The 18373-nt window shown below is 38.9% G+C and overlaps 1 protein-coding gene across 12 annotated transcripts in view; it reads left to right on the forward strand.

Annotated features, from left to right (window-relative positions):
* Positions 1-17892, forward strand: part of camta1a (calmodulin binding transcription activator 1a) — a 765387-nt gene extending 747495 nt beyond the window's left edge. For 6 of the 12 annotated variants that reach the window (XM_062053304.1, XM_062053311.1, XM_062053310.1 and 3 more), the window contains 7 exons: positions 2859-3102; positions 3778-3849; positions 3973-3993; positions 8617-8816; positions 13625-13699; positions 14048-14078; positions 17705-17881. In XM_062053304.1, the coding sequence (XP_061909288.1) occupies positions 2859-3102; positions 3778-3849; positions 3973-3993; positions 8617-8816; positions 13625-13699; positions 14048-14078; positions 17705-17737 (676 nt within the window). In that variant the 3' untranslated portion in view covers positions 17738-17881. Of the gene's footprint in view, positions 1-2858; positions 3103-3777; positions 3850-3972; positions 3994-8616; positions 8817-13624; positions 13700-14047; positions 14079-17704 lie in introns of all 12 variants that reach the window. The other 6 variants (XM_062053307.1, XM_062053316.1, XM_062053305.1 and 3 more) reach the window with 5 other exon arrangements.
* The last annotated feature ends 481 nt before the right edge of the window (positions 17893-18373 follow it).

Consider the following 18373-nt stretch of genomic DNA (forward strand, 5'->3'; position numbering starts at 1 on the left):
CACTAGCTTTCATACTCACACAAAATGCATCGTCAGATATTGTACATCTGTACTATTTAATTAAACTCAATACAGTGGACCCTCCAATTACAAACTTAATTGTTCTTGATTTGGGTTTGCAATTAATTGGTATTTGGGAACTAATTTCCCTATGAGAAATAATGGAAACATGGGTATTTGGTTCCATCCTTAACAAAAGTCACTATTTTAGTAAAAAAATTGTGATCTGTTTACACTTTGAAGGCAATATTAAGCAGAGATGTGTTGTTGACAAACAAGTCTTTTGAACGACTCTTAGAGTGAAGGATGAGCACAGATTCGCAGTTGCGAGTCTTTTGTTTGTAATAAGTTTTTGATACACATGCAGAAACCTGGTCAGCAACTTAATTTGGATTCCCTTTCACACACTAGGTAGGGACGTATTTATATTTTCATCATGTCCTAATTTTTATTCTAGTTTTATGTATACTTTCATATACATATATACATTATTACCTTACTTATTATTTGTATATTTTTTTCTGTGTTGTTCAAATGCTCTTGTGCTACTAATATTTTTTAGATGAAGGGAAATTCAAAATAATAATGTTACTGTCAAAGCATGGGGATATGGCCCCATTTTACGGAATGTTTTCAACGAAAACACAACATAAACAAAATGATAGACATAATTTCAGGAAAATTCCAATAATATATTGGTGTAAATTGACATTTTATTATCCACATCTTATCTTATAACTGCTACCAGAAATTGTTTCTTTGATTAAAAAAAAAATATATATATATATATACGTTAGGTCAGGAAAAAACCCAGAAGCTATATCATCCCTACAAGCCTGTTTCGCAGGTTTGTTGACCTAACGTATGTTCCGCTCTACTCCGGTATTGAGCACTGTATACCGGATAAACCACAGAAACCTTGACAATATATATATATATATATATATATATATATATATATATATATATATATATATATATATATATATATATATATATATATATATATATATATATATAATAACGAGCCAGTCTTTTAAACGCCTGTTTGAAAGAAACGGCTCCTCAAGACCCGGCTCCCTACAAAGACCAATAAAGCCCATATGTAATATAAAGTTATTTATCATAAAAATGATAATATTATACAGTATATTGGATGTTAAAAATTATAGTGTTCGTAAATGCAACCCGTCGTGTGTGTGACTGACAACGAGGAAGTGTTGTGCTGCTGGTGTGATGAGGACATGCGTTTGTGCGAGTTTATATACGATGGTGGAACTCTGGAAGGTTGTTAGCGTGTTAAAATCGGCAATAACATTTCAAACGAGCGTCAGACTCTGTCAGGACTCAATAACATCTTCTCCTGCCTCCTCTTCTGCCCCTGTCAAGAGCTTCTCTACCGACTCTGAGCGATGCTGCAGAGCATGCACAAAATTGCTGAAAAACACTTGAGAAACTACACTGAAAAACTTGTATGTGGAGATAAAGGTTGTATGCGGTAGCAGATTTTTTGTTCAGGATCGCTGACGGGGCTGCCAACTTCAGGGCCTATTACAAAAAAAAAGTTGAGAAACAGGTAAACGCTGGGGAGGGGGGTAAGTAAAAAGAAAAAAATATACAGTCTAAGCCTGGGCCCCTGAAGATGGGGTCCAGACTGAGGCCAAGGAACAAAAAAAACTCATAGCCAAAGCACACATAAACATGTGTATAATAGGGTAACATCAATGAACACAAAGGACATTAAAGACATTAAAAGAGCAGAGCTGATGCAACCAGCTGCCACTCCAGCAGTGCCATTTCTACATACTGCTACAAAAGTACAAGTAAAACAACAAAAAATAATTAACCAATAATATATATTGCGCACACACGATTGCACCATGCATAGACAAGCAAGCAGACAAAAACATCATTTCAACACCCATATACACTGTGGTGGCCTCTGTTCCACGCCCTCGTCTGCTGGGGTGGGGGGAGCATGGCCAGAGACAGGAGCAGACCCAACAAAGCAACCGAGAGAGCCGACTCCACCCTCGGCTGCCCACTAACTCTCGGCCAGTGTCCAGTCTGCATGGATGAGCGAGGATGTGTCTAAGGAGACCGAGGTGTCCGATACCTGCTCATTCAGCCAAGAAACTGTGAAGCTTGTCCGTCCCGGCGCTCAGAGCTGGCTCGCAGCCCTGTCTCTTCATCCGCATCTCCTCCAGTCTTTCCAAACCGACTCTGGTGTGGCAGAGACCCAGCAGCTGGTCTCCATGGCCAAAAGGCTCCTGGGAGGCAGAACCAGAAGTTCACAAAAAAGCACAGCAGAAGTCATTAAAGTGCCACCCCTTGTCGCACAGTCCCTAAGGGTCCCGAACCAAAAGGCAAAAAAAAAAACATTGAAAAGAAGAGGGAAACATCAGGAACACAAAAGGAAGATACAAGAGCACTGAGCTCCTGCCAACAGCAGCCACTACAGCGGCGCCATCTTGGAAAAAAAAGAAAATATAAAACATTTTAAAAAGGCAGTGGTTCGTAATTGGAAAACTTGTAATTGGAGGTTCCACTGTACAATATATTTTTATATAAAAAGTCAGCCTTTACAACAAAAATATAGTAATAAACCTAAGTTTTCATTGACATGGTTAGAGCTCATGTATTCGTTTAATTATTATTTATATTAGTAGAACTGCACTGTATCATACTGACATGTGTTTCAAATATTTCTCTGTATAGTAGAGTCACATGTACAGCATGCAAATACAGGAATAAAGTGTTAATTTGGGGTGTGTAGACCGAATGATGTGGCAATGGATTCTATTGAGCACCCTGTGCATAGTGTGCTATGAAATCAATGGTCCCCTTTTTCCCCTCAGATGTCTGTATAATGAAACTTTGACCCCATTGTCCAACCCCAGCCTGAGTCCTGGTGGGTCCCCACTGGGAGAGGGGCCCCTGGAGAGGTCCACACTTCCATCGCCTGCAGACTGGAATGAGTTCCTTAATGCCTCCAACAGCAAGGTGGAGAGAGACCTGGCCCAGCTGACTCTGTCTGACCCAGAACAGAGAGAACTATACGAAGCTGCCCGCCTAGTTCAGACAGCCTTCCACAAGTACAAGGTACAGACCCACTTGGACACCATATAATGTCAGCGCTGCAGCGTGCAGTGAAAAGTGTGTATTCGTACACTTTGGGGCTTTTATTTTATTTGGTCCAAAGCTTCAAAGGGAAGCTATAATTTTCTTGTGTTTTTTGTGGAGTCTTTTACACACTTTCCGGTCCACCTGTTGTATTGTTGTTGTTGTTTTTATTATTTTACGAATGTACACATGACAACATAAACAGAAATATAAAAAAAATGTCCCTGTGGTTTCAGCATGAGAAGATGGCTTGAGGAGAGCATGACCTTGCTTACAGGAACAATTGCATTTTCCCCCATATTGCTCCTCTTATTAGACATTGAGCTTTACCTGCTTTCAGTTTGATGTATTGAGCCTGCTGCTGCTTGTTGTTAACTAGCTCGTCCCAACACCTTCTCCCTATTCTGTTCCTCTTCTCCTCACTACTTTTGTTTTCTTCATACGATAAACTGTTTGCTATTCTTTGTCATCTACTGTGCCAAGGGGGACCTTTGGCAACTCAACATTTCCATCTCCCAGCTTCCCACCAAGGCTGGACACATACCAGAGTGGTGTGCACATAAAGATACTGAAGAGACTGGACGGAGCCACCAGAGTGGCAAATAATTAATAATAATAATTACCTCTGATCCATCCCGCTCTACTCTCCGACAGGGGCGGCCACTCCGAGAGCAACAGGAAGTAGCTGCTGCTGTTATTCAGCGTTGTTACAAGAAATACAGACAGGTAGGAACATTTATTTGAATGCAATTGCATCAGTCTGGGATTAGTTTGAATAATGATACTCCAGTTTATTTCATATGAAATCACCATACACCATTAACATTGCATATCTTTCTTTTATGCAAGCTTACATGGATAGCCTTGAAGGTAAAACATCTTCACAACCAGCAGTTAAATTCATCCCAAAACAGTCTGAATCTTGCAGAAAGTACAGTGGTACCTCAATTTACGAGTAATTTGAGATACGAGCTGTCCTCCGCCTCTCGTTACGCTTTGAGTCGTGAGCAGAGTTAGAGTCATGAGCCTACGCCGCCGCCGTTGGAAGTAGTATTTGTCCCAAGATTGTGCTGTTGGAGAAATACTCAGTCCATCCAGGATTTCACTGCATTTTTTTGTGATTGTTGCAGTGTAAAAATCCTGAATTTGTGGCAGCTATTTCAGAAAGTTGCTGGCAAAAGTTGCAACGTTTTTTTTTTTAAATAACATTGAATTAACTTCTGATTTTATGAATGTGTTGTCAGTGTTTTAAATTTGTATACTACTCACTTCAAAAAGCACAGGATTTTAACACAAATTGGAAAACAAAATGTTTTACTCATTTTATACCACACAGACCTAAAAGTAGACTCTAGATCAGGGGTGCTCACACTCTTTCTGCAGGCGAGCTACTTTTCAATTGATTAAGTCGTGGTGATTTACCTCATTCATATTTATAATTTATATTTACTTATTTATGAAATATATGTTTTTGTTAACAAGTTAAAGGTGTTTAATGATAATGTAAGCATGTTTAACACATATAGTTAATATTGTTAATAAATTAAAGGTGTTTAAAGATAATACAAGAATGTTTAATACATATAGTTAATATTGTTAACAAGTTAAAGGTGTTTAAAGATAATGCAAGCATGTTTAACACATATAGTTAATATTGGTAATAAGTTAAAGGTGTTTAAAGATAATGCAAGCATGTTTAACACACATAGTTAATATTGGTAATAAGTTAAAGGTGTTTAAAGATAATACAAGCATGTTTAACACATATAGTTAATATTGTTAACAAGTTAAAGGTGTTTAAAGATCATACAAGCATGTTTAACACATATAGTTAATATCGTTTACAAGTTAAAGGTGTTTAATGATAATAGAAGCATGTTTAACACATATAGTTAATATTGTTAATAAGTTAAAAATGTTTAATGATAATACAAGCATGTTTAACACATATAGTTAATATTGTTAACAAGTTAAAGGTGTTTAAAGATAATGCACACATGTTTAACACATATAGTTAATATTGTTAATAAGTTAAATGTGTTTAATGATAATACAAGCATGTTTAACACATATAAAATTAATTTCTTTCATGAAGACAAGAATATAAGTTGGTGTATTACCTGATTCTGATGACTTGCATTGATAGGAATCAGACAGTGGTGCTGATAACGTCCGCATTTTCGAATGGAGGAGAAAAAAAGTCCTCCTTTCTGTCCAATACCACATGAAAGTGGTTGGTTTTTGGCATCTTATTTGTCCAGCTTCCGTACTCCTTTGTATACAGTGCACACTTTACAAGAAATACTTTGGCGGCAAACTCCGTAGCTTGCTAGCTTGTGCACGCCAGCTTTCTGAGACTCTAATTTAGTTAGTGCAGGCAGGATGAAGCAGAGCTTTTATTGTGCAACTGTGCAGTCTGTGTTTGGAGTTTTGTTGACAGGTACGGCGCTAGAGTCTGTTGAAATTAAGTGTTTCTCGCCTTCCTGTCGGTAATTTTAATGAGCTGGCAGTAGCCAGCGTCATCTCAGAAGACAAAATCTAAATCAACTATTTATAAATACACATTAGTAGGCTAAATGAACCTTTTTAACATCTCATAAGACCCTCGGGTGCCAAGAATGTCAATCAAGTGACGAAATTGACGTCATAGTGAAGATTTATGATCGCTCATTTTTAGGACTATTTTTTTAATGCCTGGCTGGCGATCGACTGACACACCCTCCGTGATCGACCGGTAGCTCACGATCGACGTAATGAGCACCCCTGCTCTAGATGTCAGTAAAAGCACAGACAGTAGACAGCTAATTGCCAAGTACACTGTTTTAATTAACAATAACTAATACTACTGAAAAGGGTGGGGTGCCATCTCCGGGTTGGGGAGGAGATCTTGCCCCAAATGGAGTAGTTGAAGTACCTCGGAGTCTTGTTCACGAGTGAGGGAAGAGTGAATCGTGAGATCGACAGGCGGATCGGTGCGGCGTCTTCAGTAATGCGGACGCTGTATCGATCCGTTGTGGTGAAGAAGGAGCTGAGCCGTAAGGCAAAGCTCTCAATTTACCGGTCGATTTACGTTCCCATCCTCACCTATGGTTATGAGCTTTGGGTTATGACCGAAAGGACAGGATCACGGGTACAAGCGGCCGAAATGAGTTTCCTCCGCCGGGTGGCGGGTCTCTCCCTTAGAGATAGGGTGAGAAGCTCTGTCATCCGGGAGGAGCTCAAAGTAAAGCCACTGCTCCTCCACATCGAGAGGAGCCAGATGAGGTGGTTCGGACATCTGGTCAGGATGCCACCCGAACGCCTCCCTAGGGAGGTGTTTCGGGCACGTCCGACCGGTAGGAGGCCACAGGGAAGACCCAAGACACGTTGGGAAGACTATGTCTCCCGGCTGGCCTGGGAACACCTCGAGATCCCCCGGGAAGAGCTGGACGAAGTGGCTTGGGAGAGGGAAGTCTGGGCTTCCCTGCTTAGGCTGCTGCCCCCGCGACCCGACCTCAGATAAGCGGAAGAAGATGGATGGATGGATGGATGGATAATACTACTGAATTATATTTGTGAAGTTAATCATATTTAAATACCACTTTTCTCTAGAGACTCAAAGCGCTTTACATAGTGAAACCCATTATCTCCATCCTTAAGGCTACATTTAAACCAGTGTGGATGGTACTGGGAGCATGTGTGTAAAGTGTCTTGCCCAAGGACACGGCAGCAGAGACTAGGATAGCGGAAGCGGTAATCAAACCTGGAACCCTCAGGTTGCTCGCACGGCCGATCTACCAACCGAGAAATACCGCCCCATTGAAGACATTGGACAAAGTTGCAAGGCCACACATAATTCACAGGGATTGGTCGAATTTGCACGATCCCAGCATCACAAAGTCCTGGATGGACTGAACAAGTAGTTAATCGATTGTTACACGTTGTTGTTCTTGCTTCGGCTTCACAAGAAACAAACATAAGTTATGATTAGACAGTAGAGAAGCTGCAGACTCAACAAACTGGACAGTCGAGCATTACCTTTGGTACACAGACGTACATATCACTTATAACTCATGTAACATATAAATCTGACTTTTCCAGTCTGTCACCCAAATCCGTCTATGCCAGGGGTGTCCAAACTTTTTCCACTGAGGGCCGCATTCTGAAAAATCAAAGCAAGCGGGGGCCATTTTGATATTTTTTATTTTAAAAACCAATACAATATATGTAGAAAAAATATACATTTAGGCCTCCACTCAGGCTTAGTCCTGGGGACCCCAAAGGGTTTTGGTCAAAAAAATATTAAAAATGTGTCATTATTCAGTATTATTATTTTTATTATTATTCAAGTTTTAAATCTCTAGATCAACATTAGGTCTATCTGTCAATATAACGGTTTTAAAGATTTAAGTTGTATGCTCTTGTTGCCAAAAAAAACCCTGTTTTTTTGTGGAAAAAATACAAAATATGCAATATTTTCACACAATAACATTTTTAAGTGGAATATTTGAGATTATATAATAATTGGAGCCTTAAAAAGGTCAATAGCTCATAACAACATTGATTTTAATTCATTATTATTTTTTGAGCAATGACACTTAAAAACAAATCACACTAAAATTATTGGGGATCCAAATAATTATAGTTTTAAAAAATAAATCTTTTTTTTTTTTTTACTGTTTACTTTTAACACAATAATCTCGAGATCAACTTCAGATCTATCCGTCAATTACACATGTTATTGTTGTTTATGTTTTTCGTTTGTTCGTTTTAGGCCCTTCTTTATAAAAAACAGATCAGTTTTTTATATGGCAAACACAAAATATGCAACATTTTCCCCCAAAATATCTCAGATGTGACGTAATTGGAGCCTTGAATAGGTCAATAATTCCTAATGACATTGAAGAAAGAAACAGCCTGCATGGCAGCTTTGTGTTGAGTATACATTGCGACATTTTCTTGTTACATTTCACCTGTTTGCTCTTTTATACCACTTATCATGTTTTTAATTGTTTTCAATCGTATTTTTAAAATGTGCCGTGGGGCCGTTAAAAAATGACCTGCGGACCACAAATGGCCCCCGGGCCGCACTTTGGACACCCCTGGTCTATGCATAACATGAATAGCGATTTCCTAGTTCCTTTTGTTACATGACAGAACCAGCCCATAGGAGACACATACAAAAGTATGTTCCCCAAGGTAAATGCTGAACAATATTTTTACATTACTTCATAAAACTACTGTAGTATTGTAATCTTTTTCAAACAATATTTCTGATGTAAGAGTTGTTTTTGTCCTTTTAAAAGGCATGTTACATGTTCAAATTGTGATGCTTTGAGTTGGCCAACCACTGATTAACATGATTTTAATAATTTTCAATGGCCGTTGCTGATTTGGGATACAAGTGTTTCAAGTTACGAGCTCGTCATGGAACAAAATGTGCTCTTAAGTTGTGGTACCACTGCACAAGTTCAATGACAGAGCATGATATTTTGATTTTTTTCTTGCTCACAGTATGCACTTTATAAGAAGATGACGCAGGCCGCCATCCTTATCCAGAGTAAATTCCGTAGCTACCACGAGCAGAAGAAGTTCCAGCAGAGCAGGAGGGCTGCCATGCTCATTCAGCAATACTACCGCAGCTACAAGGAGTTTGGCAGGCTCAAGCCTCACCACCGTGGGTCGGCCGCTGCCCTGGTGCAGCACAAATTGAGGTAGTCATCCATCGTCAGGGGACTTTAGCCATTTTGGATTATGTTTGTTAGGGAGGTGATGATACGCTCAGCTCACCAGACGAGACAATATTTTGACATGATCTTTAAAAAAACTGCATTGACAAGGACAGGGACTTTTTTTATTTAACTGAGTCATGAAACAATTATGCAGGTGCATTTTGAAATGCATCATGGTTTTGGGGGCATAATCTGAGCATTAGTGTTTGACTCTTGAGCTTCGTTCCACAAATTGAAACGAAAAGAAAAAGTTAGACCATTTAAATCAAAATTGATCAAATTAAATAAACCTATTGCTGCTTGAGGTGATGAGCCAGCATATTTAAAGTGCTGTTCCATTGCGTCTTAGCATCCATGTGATTACTTTTGTTTGGACTCTGATTAAGGAGAGCAGCTGAGCGTCTCACCTGCCCAAGCACGGTCAATTCCATGTTGCATGAATTGTCAGTCACGGTGGCTACGTTGTGATTTAGTTCCTTAAGCTCCACGTCCGTGTCAGCTGTTTGTAGAACTTTAGCCCTCGTGTGAACTTCAAAAAGTGGGTGAAGCTTCTGCCTTGTGCTACAAGAAGGCCTTTTCTGAATCGAGAAATATCGTCACGTTTTAAAGGGTAACTGCACTTTTTTTGGAATTTTGCCTATCAATCACAATCATTATGAGAGACGAGAACACACAAGTCTTTTTTTTTATTATTCTAATGATGATTAAAAAAAAACGCTTGAGCGATGTGGCTAATGGGAGTCACCGGTGTAGCCTTCAAAACCCTCTAACATTTTATATACACACTGAAAGTATATATATATAATATAGTAACAGACACGTTCATAACAATATGTAATATGTTCAATAATTACCGTATTTTGATCATTTTAATCATTGCTGGAACAAATTCTTTGGCACATTTATTTCCGTTTCCATAGCAGCGCACTTCTGACTACTGGCAACAACCCCTTCCTGATACACACGAGTGACAGATTTGAAGATGACTACTTTTGGACAAATGAGGATTCACAACCTTATCTTTTTTAATCGGAATTTATGGAGAATGAACTAGTGCTTCTCAAAGCCAAGAGTGAGACGTTGGAGCAGGCGGAAGCCGAGCGAGTGGGGTGAAAGTGAATCAGAGCTGCAAAATGTGGAACTTGAAGCCAAGCTATTTCGACATAAATGGAGTGCTTACCCATAATTAACTGAAATAACAGTCCCAAGCCAGCTGGAACAAACAGACAACTGTCCATCGAGTGTGTCACACTTTATATTGATCATGATACATGCAGCATATCATGCGTGTATCAAGACAGACAGTATGCGTTGTCTGGCTAGCTGTGTACAAACAAAACATGAAACTTTACAGATATTATTCATGTTTTTTAGTCAGTACAGATTGGTGTCTTATCGCATTGTGTTGTGCATTACAAACATTAACGCGTTTCATGCTGTCGTAGAGGCTAGCTTATCTCTTGCCGTAGTTAGCTTCTACAGCTAATACCATAGCATGCCGATGTGTTAGTACGCTAGAAAAATAGTTCCTCAGTGTTCGCTCTTACAATAACAACGTTGTTACAGTTTTGGTTATTATACAAGTTACGGAACGTAAATGAAGTATTGTTGGCAGTTTTTGAATGCATTTTTAAAGTAAAATGGATTGCTCCCATTAGCTTTATTGCTAGCCACCAAGAATAAGACCATTTTTAATGTTAGAAAGTGAAAAAAAAAAAAAAAGTCTTCTTGTCTCTTATAAGGATTGTGAATGATACGCAAAATTCCAAAAAAAGTGCAGTTCCCCTTTAAATCTTGCAAGATCTTGTGACATCTCGTCATACCCGTAGTGTTTGCAAAATGTGTATTCCCTACAAGTTGGCAACAAAGACTTTAAACACAGTCTGCAACTTTTTCCAACTTTTGACAATGTACAGTATTGAACTACAATATATTTACTATATTATGTACTTTATATCAGTGGTCCCCAACCACCGGTCCGCGGATCGATTGGTACCGGGCCGCACAATAAATATATATATATATTTTTTTAAATGGTTTTATTTTTCTATTTTTATTAAATCAACATAAAAAACACAAGATACACTTACAATTAGTGAACCAACCCAAAAAACCACCCTCCCCCATTTACACTCATTCACACTCATTCGCACAAAAGGGTTGTTTCTTTCTGTTATAAATATTTCAGGTTCATACATTACATATCAATATAGATCAATACAGTCTGCAGGATACTACGGAGCCCCTAAAGGGACATGGGAATTTTTTTTTTTTTAGACATGTATCTCGTGGCCACGAGAAAGTATCTCGTGGCCACGAGAAACTTTCTCGTGCGCACGAGAAACTTTCTCGTGGCCACGAGAAACTTTTTATTTAAAAAAAAAAAAAAAAAAAAAATGTTTATTTATTTATTTTTTTTTTTTTTATAAAAAGTTTCTCGTGGCCACGAGAAACTTTCTCGTGGCCACGACAAACTTCCTCGTGGCCACGAGAAAGCATTGGATGCGTGCTGATGGTTTGGTGTGTGTTAAAATGGCAGTTTAGGAGTTAATATGGCTGTATTTCCAATTAGGACTTTCCCCCATGTGTGTTGTGGCAAAATGTGAATGCTTGATTAGTAGGTGTGAGACAAACACTTTATCTTCCTGGTTATTGTAACGCTACGTGTTTGACATTATTTAAGACTTTATCATGCCCGGGAAAGGACAGTTTTCCTCTTCTGTGGCTGTGGGGGGTGGGCGTGGCTTGCGGACCTGCAGTGAAGCGGAGTGTGTCAGTTAGTCCGATGTTGATGTGATCAAAATTCATTTTAACACACACCAAACCATCAGCACGCATCCAATGCTTTCTCGTGGCCACGAGAAAGTGTCTCGTGCGCACGAGATACATGTCTAAAAAAAAAAAAATTCCCATGTCCCTTTAGGGGCTCCGTAGGATACAGTCCGTAAGCACACATGATTGTATTTCTTTATGACAAAAAAAAAATTAAAATAAAAATTAAAAAAATAAATAAAAATGTTCAAGCGTTGACCGGTTCGCAGTTACAAAAAGGTTGGGGACCACTGCTTTATATAGTATACTCTCCTACTGATTTTGACATCTGTTTAAAGTTGCTAAGGTAGCTGGGTGCCAAAGTTTATATCATCATGTTTTAGTTGTTGTAACTAGGTAACTTCCGATGGGGAGAAAAATGGAGTAGACATACGCACGCATCCCACTCGTCCGCACCAACCTGACAAAATGTAACTTTTTATAGCCACCCTCCACAAAGATGCCCCTTTTGCCTTTCACCCCTCCTATTGCTATCAAACCATTGGCTATTTGACTTCGGGAGGAGGGGAGAGTTTGACATCACAAGTTGTCCGTTTCTACTTCATGTGTCAAATCCATCCTTGTCCATCCCAGTTATTAGGATATTCTAATTCAATTTGGCATGTATTCTGACTATAAATTCAATTTCAAGATAAGCGAGCTTCTCCCTAACAACCACCTGTCTCAAGGGATGTCGTTGTCCTCCTTTCCATTTAGACTTTCTCTCAAGGGGTTTTGATATTTGGGTGTATTTATCACTGCTTCTGCAGAGGTCCTTTTCAACTGGAACTTTCACCAGCCCGTCGATAAATGTACCTTTTGGTATGAGCTGCTGGTCCTCGATTCCTTTCTTTCTGACTGATAGGTAATTTGATAAAAATGCTGATTCTCCCTAAATTCCTCTATTTGTTTTAAACATGTCCAATTATTAATGGGGAGATCCTTTTTCATGAGCGAGACAATACAATGTATTCGTTCTTGTGGTTCCCCGAGTTGAAGGAGCTGTTTTATAACTTGCATTGCCAAATGTTATCCAATGCTACTGGGCATTCAATATTAACAAGCTTATTCATTAGCTCGACAGAGGAACTGACACACGCCAGTCTTGGGCCCAAATTGAACTACAGTCCTCAAGGCTTTCTCTACAATCCCTCTTTACTGCCAACTAATAGCTGTCCTAGGGACATCTTTAACTCATATCAAACTGGGGGGAAAAAAAAGTTTTACTTTTGACAGAACTTGGCAGTCCTTGGAGTATTCGAATTGAACCACTTTCAACCCCCACCTGAAAAAAAAATATAAACATACAACAGGAAGCATCAAGATAAACAACCAATAGAGAATAGTACTGACTACATGGAAATATATGCAGTGATCCAGAAATCAGCAAACGCTGCAGCTCAACTTAAGTAGTGCTGATTACTAACAACACACATCTGCACCACGAGTGCAAAGCGAAGCTGCTGCGAAAGCAGAACATGGAAAAATGCTGGGAAAAATAAGAGTCTGATTGGAAATTAACATTTCCATAGGTAGAGCATAACAAAAGCTGTTTACAACCTTCTAAGTACCGATTTTAACAATATGAGAGCCGCGAAATAACACCCACATCGCCTTTACACTCGTTTAATGTATTATACGATGTAAACAGGTGCTGCACATTACTGATGTAGAATTGATCACATGTAATATTGATATTTTTACGTATTTAGCCATTTTTATGCTTGAAAATGCTTATTTTAGGCCAAAAATACACAAAACATGCTTAAAAGAAAGAAAATCTGCGATAGAGCAAAGCCACAAACTTCTCAGCGCGATGTGGTGAGGGATGACTGTACAACACAGTAAAATTGAGCATATTTCAAAGAGAGTTGCAAATGGTTAATAATCATGACTAGTTTTAAAACTGTACAATTTTGAGTTCGAACATAGCCCTTTAAATAATGTCAACTTTCCCCACACTATTTGTTTTCTTCCAGAGGTTGTCTGCTCACCAAGAAGCAGGATCAAGCTGCCAGGAAGATCATGAGGTTCTTGCGTCGTTGCCGCCACAGGTAACCCTCAAACACACACACACACAAACACACACACACATGCATGCACATGCATAACACGTTATGCAAAGTCTCACGTTGATTGCACAATCCTTTCATGGCTAATCAGTAAAGTGCATTTTGAAAGACTCAAGTTTCATTACCTCGCCCATCTCTGAATTATTTTTTTAAACCTGTTATGTGGTATTTTCATTGGGCGTATTAGGTGGTTAAAAACCAAATATTCATGTTCCAAAGCTCCAGCACCCCCTCACTGTAATTGGCCCCCCCACCATTCCTCGCACCCTCCTGCAGAGTGCCAACTGTGTGCTAATAGCTGTCTGGTATTGTTTTGCTGTTTATGCCAAGCCCCTTGATGGACCATAGACTGTTCAAGCGGGTGAGTGCTGCCTCAGCAACTCAGTTCGTGTCTCACTCTCTATTCCTCTCCGTCTCTTGCTCCTAAATAATAATTGTCTCCACCTGAGCTCTCAGCCTTTGCATTCTCTCTCTCCCTCACTCTCATTTTCTTCTTTTCTCTTCCTGTCTCTCTCTCCTGGCTGTCCACCGACCCAACTTCCTCCTCCATCACTTTTGCTTGATGCCTGCTTGCATGAGGGCTGCCAGCTGGAGCCACAGGTGTACGACATGCTCAGATTCAGCCAGACCTTTGTCAAAGTAACCAAAATGCTTAAGAATGAAAAAAGGGGTGAAAGGGTGCAACGGGCATGTTGCCCTTTATCTGTTTTTCTCTCTTTGGGACTTTTATTTCAGTTTGTTTCCTTTATACAGAAAGACCATTTGAGGGAACGTGCAGGGTGCTTCTTTTGATTGTGTATTGCTCATGCTGCATGTCCACTGGTGACAACTTTGGACATAAATGCATGCTATGGGCCTGCTGTTTTCTCAAGTTGTCTCTCTGTTTTATTGATTGGCTGCTTGTACTGTTTTTTGACATACTGCCAGGGACCAAACTCAAAAGAACTGTTTAATGTTCAAAAAAAAGATAAGGACTACATGCATGTATACTGGAGGGTGACGAATTGAAGGACAAACTGACCAAAATTGGCATCAACTTTTCTCTCGACTGCACATGTGTCAAACTCAAGATCCGAGGGCCACATCATTTAAGGTGGCCTGCAAAAGTCTGGCAATGTATCTTTCTTTATGAGTGTACTTCAGTTTTAACATTAAAAAACATGTAATACATGCAAATGCAGTTCTTAACTCATTATTTTTTGATGCAACAAGTTATTCCAAGCTGTATTTTTTGTCATTGAGACCCTTCAAATTAAAATTCTACACTAGCTGAACCAAAATATCTGCGTGTCACTTTGACTTCTAAATTCCAAAGCAAGTAAACAATGATAGTAATCAAATGAAGGGACAATTGTGTAATGATTTCATAAAGCGGCCCTCTGAAGGCTTCCGAAAAGGCGATGTGGCCCACAATGGAAATTAGTTTGATGCCTTTGCTCTACTGGGTGAATTCAAACATATTTTCCCCATTATGTATTGCAACAATGCAATAATGATCAATAGCTGAAGCTTCTAAACATACTTAGGGGCATCTTCTGCATTTATTTATGTGAACACGCTACATGTTTCTTCATGTTCCTTTAACTTGTCAGCCGTCTGTTAATCATATCTGCAAAAACAAGCAGGCAGCAGTTGTGCAGCGACTTGCGATAGAAGATTGTCTGGAGTTTGTTGTATAATAGATCAGATGGTAATGAAAGCATATAGGTCACAAGGGGAAAAAATCAATAAAATTCATCAAACTGGGAATTACATAACTGAGGCGTTTCTCAAGGCACCCCTTTAAGTCCTCTTCTTTTTAGCAGTTACACGCGTTTTATCGTAGTGTGATTTATGTAACTAAGGTGTTGCTGTGGCTTGTTAATTTCTGATGCAGTCGGTAGTCATTTGTTCAACTTCTTTAGTTATACTAGTAGCGTTCCTCTCGAGTTTAGTTAAAAAAAACAAATTGTAAGAGAATCACATGGACGCTGGTTCCCTGGAACAAACAAAATAGGACTAATATGAAAGGAGAAGTCCGGCCCCCCTGTCCTTAGTTTTCTGGACATGTGGACCCTAAAACAATTTAGTTGAAAATCTCTGCTCTTTGGAGTACACATCGTGAGAGGATGCAGCACACATGTATCCGCTACATACACATTAATGTCACAATAAAAGAAGAACCTGAGCAAATTTTAGTCAGCTAAGATCGTGTCGGGTGGTACTGAAGAGCTATTAGCATTTATCAGGCTGACTGCATGTTGGTCATGGTGCTCGTATCTTCTGTGGCCCCACACTGGTTCAAGGCCAACATTGAAACAAAATGACTGTATATGACCAGTCTTTTATATGAGGATGTGATCCCGTTATTGACCTTCAGTATTTGTTTATTCCTGCATTTTGTCTAAATACTGTAGATCAGGCCTATTCAACTGGCAGCCCGCCAAAGCTTTTGGCCAGCCGAACATCACCCAAATAGACTTGATAAAACCATTAAAAAAACTATGCCCATGTATGCAGTACTCCCACCGCCCCACAGGGGGCAACGGTCAAAATGAAGCAGCAGTGGGTAAAGGAAGACTAGTCATTCAACCCCCTAATAATTTAAATAAATTGCGAACTCTGACTTTTAACAAGGATTGAACAACATAGTATGAATGTTCTACCCCCGGGCAAGTGCTCGAGTCATTGTTTCCTGTCGAACCTTTTAAGCGACGGACACATAAGCTTCATCACGAAACTTGGTCAAACAAACATTTGTAAGTAGGTATTGTGCATAAATATATTTAGTTGGTTTTGTATTGAAATTGCTGACTTTTTGATGACTTCTGTATTCATGGTCATGTTGTTTTAGTAACTCTGGCGAGCAAAGCTTGTTTAATGCATGTAGAGGCAATAACACTACACCTTAGGTTTAATTGTGATGAGTCACGTTCATTGTGTGCAATGTTTGATGTGTAAATGTTGTTTACGGGGACGGCGTGGCGAAGTTGGGAGAGTGGCCGTGCCAGCAATCTGAGGGTTACTGGTTCAATCCCCACCTTCTACCATCCTAGTCACGTCCGTTGTGTCCTTGAGCAAGACACTTCACCCTTGCTCCTGATGGGCCTGGTTAGCGCCGTGCATGGCAGCTCCCGCCATCAATGTGTGAATGTGTGTGGGTGAATGTGGAAATAGTGTCAAAGCGCTTTGAGTTCTTTAAAAAGGTACAAAAGCGTTATACAAGTACAACCCATTTACCATTTATTTAATTTCTATATGTGTAAATATCTGTCGTATGTTGTGTGAATATATTAACACTAAATCTTATTTATGTAAAATACACAATGAACATTATATTTTTGTAATGTTTATTTATGTTTATACTTAATACAAACCTAAATCAAGGAAGAAGTGTAAAGAAATAAAACTGAGGAAGGAAAAGACTACAAAAGAAGGAACATCACCCCTCAACAAGCCTCTATTTATTCATGCTGCTAACTAGTAGCATAAGATGGAATCAAGTAGGGAGGGTAGAATAATGAATTTATTGACAGTGCAGTGTGAACGCCGATGTGTTTACTTTGTAATTAAGTAAACGCAGTCTCAAAGGAATACAACCTGCGGAGGGACTTTCTGACAAAACATCCACATTTCCATGTCTGGCCCCTGAGCCCTCGGGCTCTTGAAACTGTAGTTTCATTGTGTAGTTGAACAGCCCTGCTGTAGATGTTATGGGTTTTTGTAGCGGGAAGTTAAGAAATTAAAATATGAGATTAAAATATATCGGCAAAGGGAATATAATGTAATTATTTTTCATTACCACATATGCATTTGGAATTGAAAGCATTTGACATGAATGACGTATTGCATTTCATCCTAAAAAAAAAACATATGTAATGACCAGTGTTTCCTTTCACAGAACAGCTCTAGATCCTGGCGACAACAGCGTTAACATTGTGATATCAAATGTTCCAATTAAAGCTATATTAACATGTCTCTATCCCTCTGTGTCTTTCTAATATGCAGGGTGAGAGAATTGAAAAGGGCCAGGGAACATGAGACCACTCAGAAGAGCCCCCTCGCAATGTGACATCACTCCTCTAACACCTCCTTTTTTATTTGTATTATATTTTTTCGGGAACAAGACATTATACAACAGAAATGGATGAAAAATAGCATCGGTGCAGTGTCACTCTAACACATTTTTTTCCACACACACATATATATGTATATATATATAAATATGTATATACACATATATATATATATATATATATATATATATATATATATATATATATATATATATATATATATATATATATATATATATATATATATATATATATATATATATATATATATATATATATATATATATATATATATATATATATATATATATATATATATATTATTCTTTCTACTGGATTTCATTGGAGAGTGGCAACTTCTACTCCGGAATCATAAACTTCAGTGGGGCAAGAGGGGTGCAGAACGTTTTGCTTTATGGCATTTTTTTGCACTTTTTTCTGGACATGATATCAGACTGTGAAGAAAGAAAACGCAGGACAAACCACAGGAGGTCTGAGGCTTGTGAATAAACGTGTATAAAGGCTGCTGCTGAATATCTCAGACCATAGGGAGACCATACTGGATGACTGTAATTGTATTTCTGATTTTTTTTTTTTTTAA

The sequence above is a fragment of the Entelurus aequoreus genome, linkage group LG07, assembly GCF_033978785.1.
Source record: "Entelurus aequoreus isolate RoL-2023_Sb linkage group LG07, RoL_Eaeq_v1.1, whole genome shotgun sequence".
Lineage (NCBI taxonomy): Eukaryota > Metazoa > Chordata > Actinopteri > Syngnathiformes > Syngnathidae > Entelurus > Entelurus aequoreus.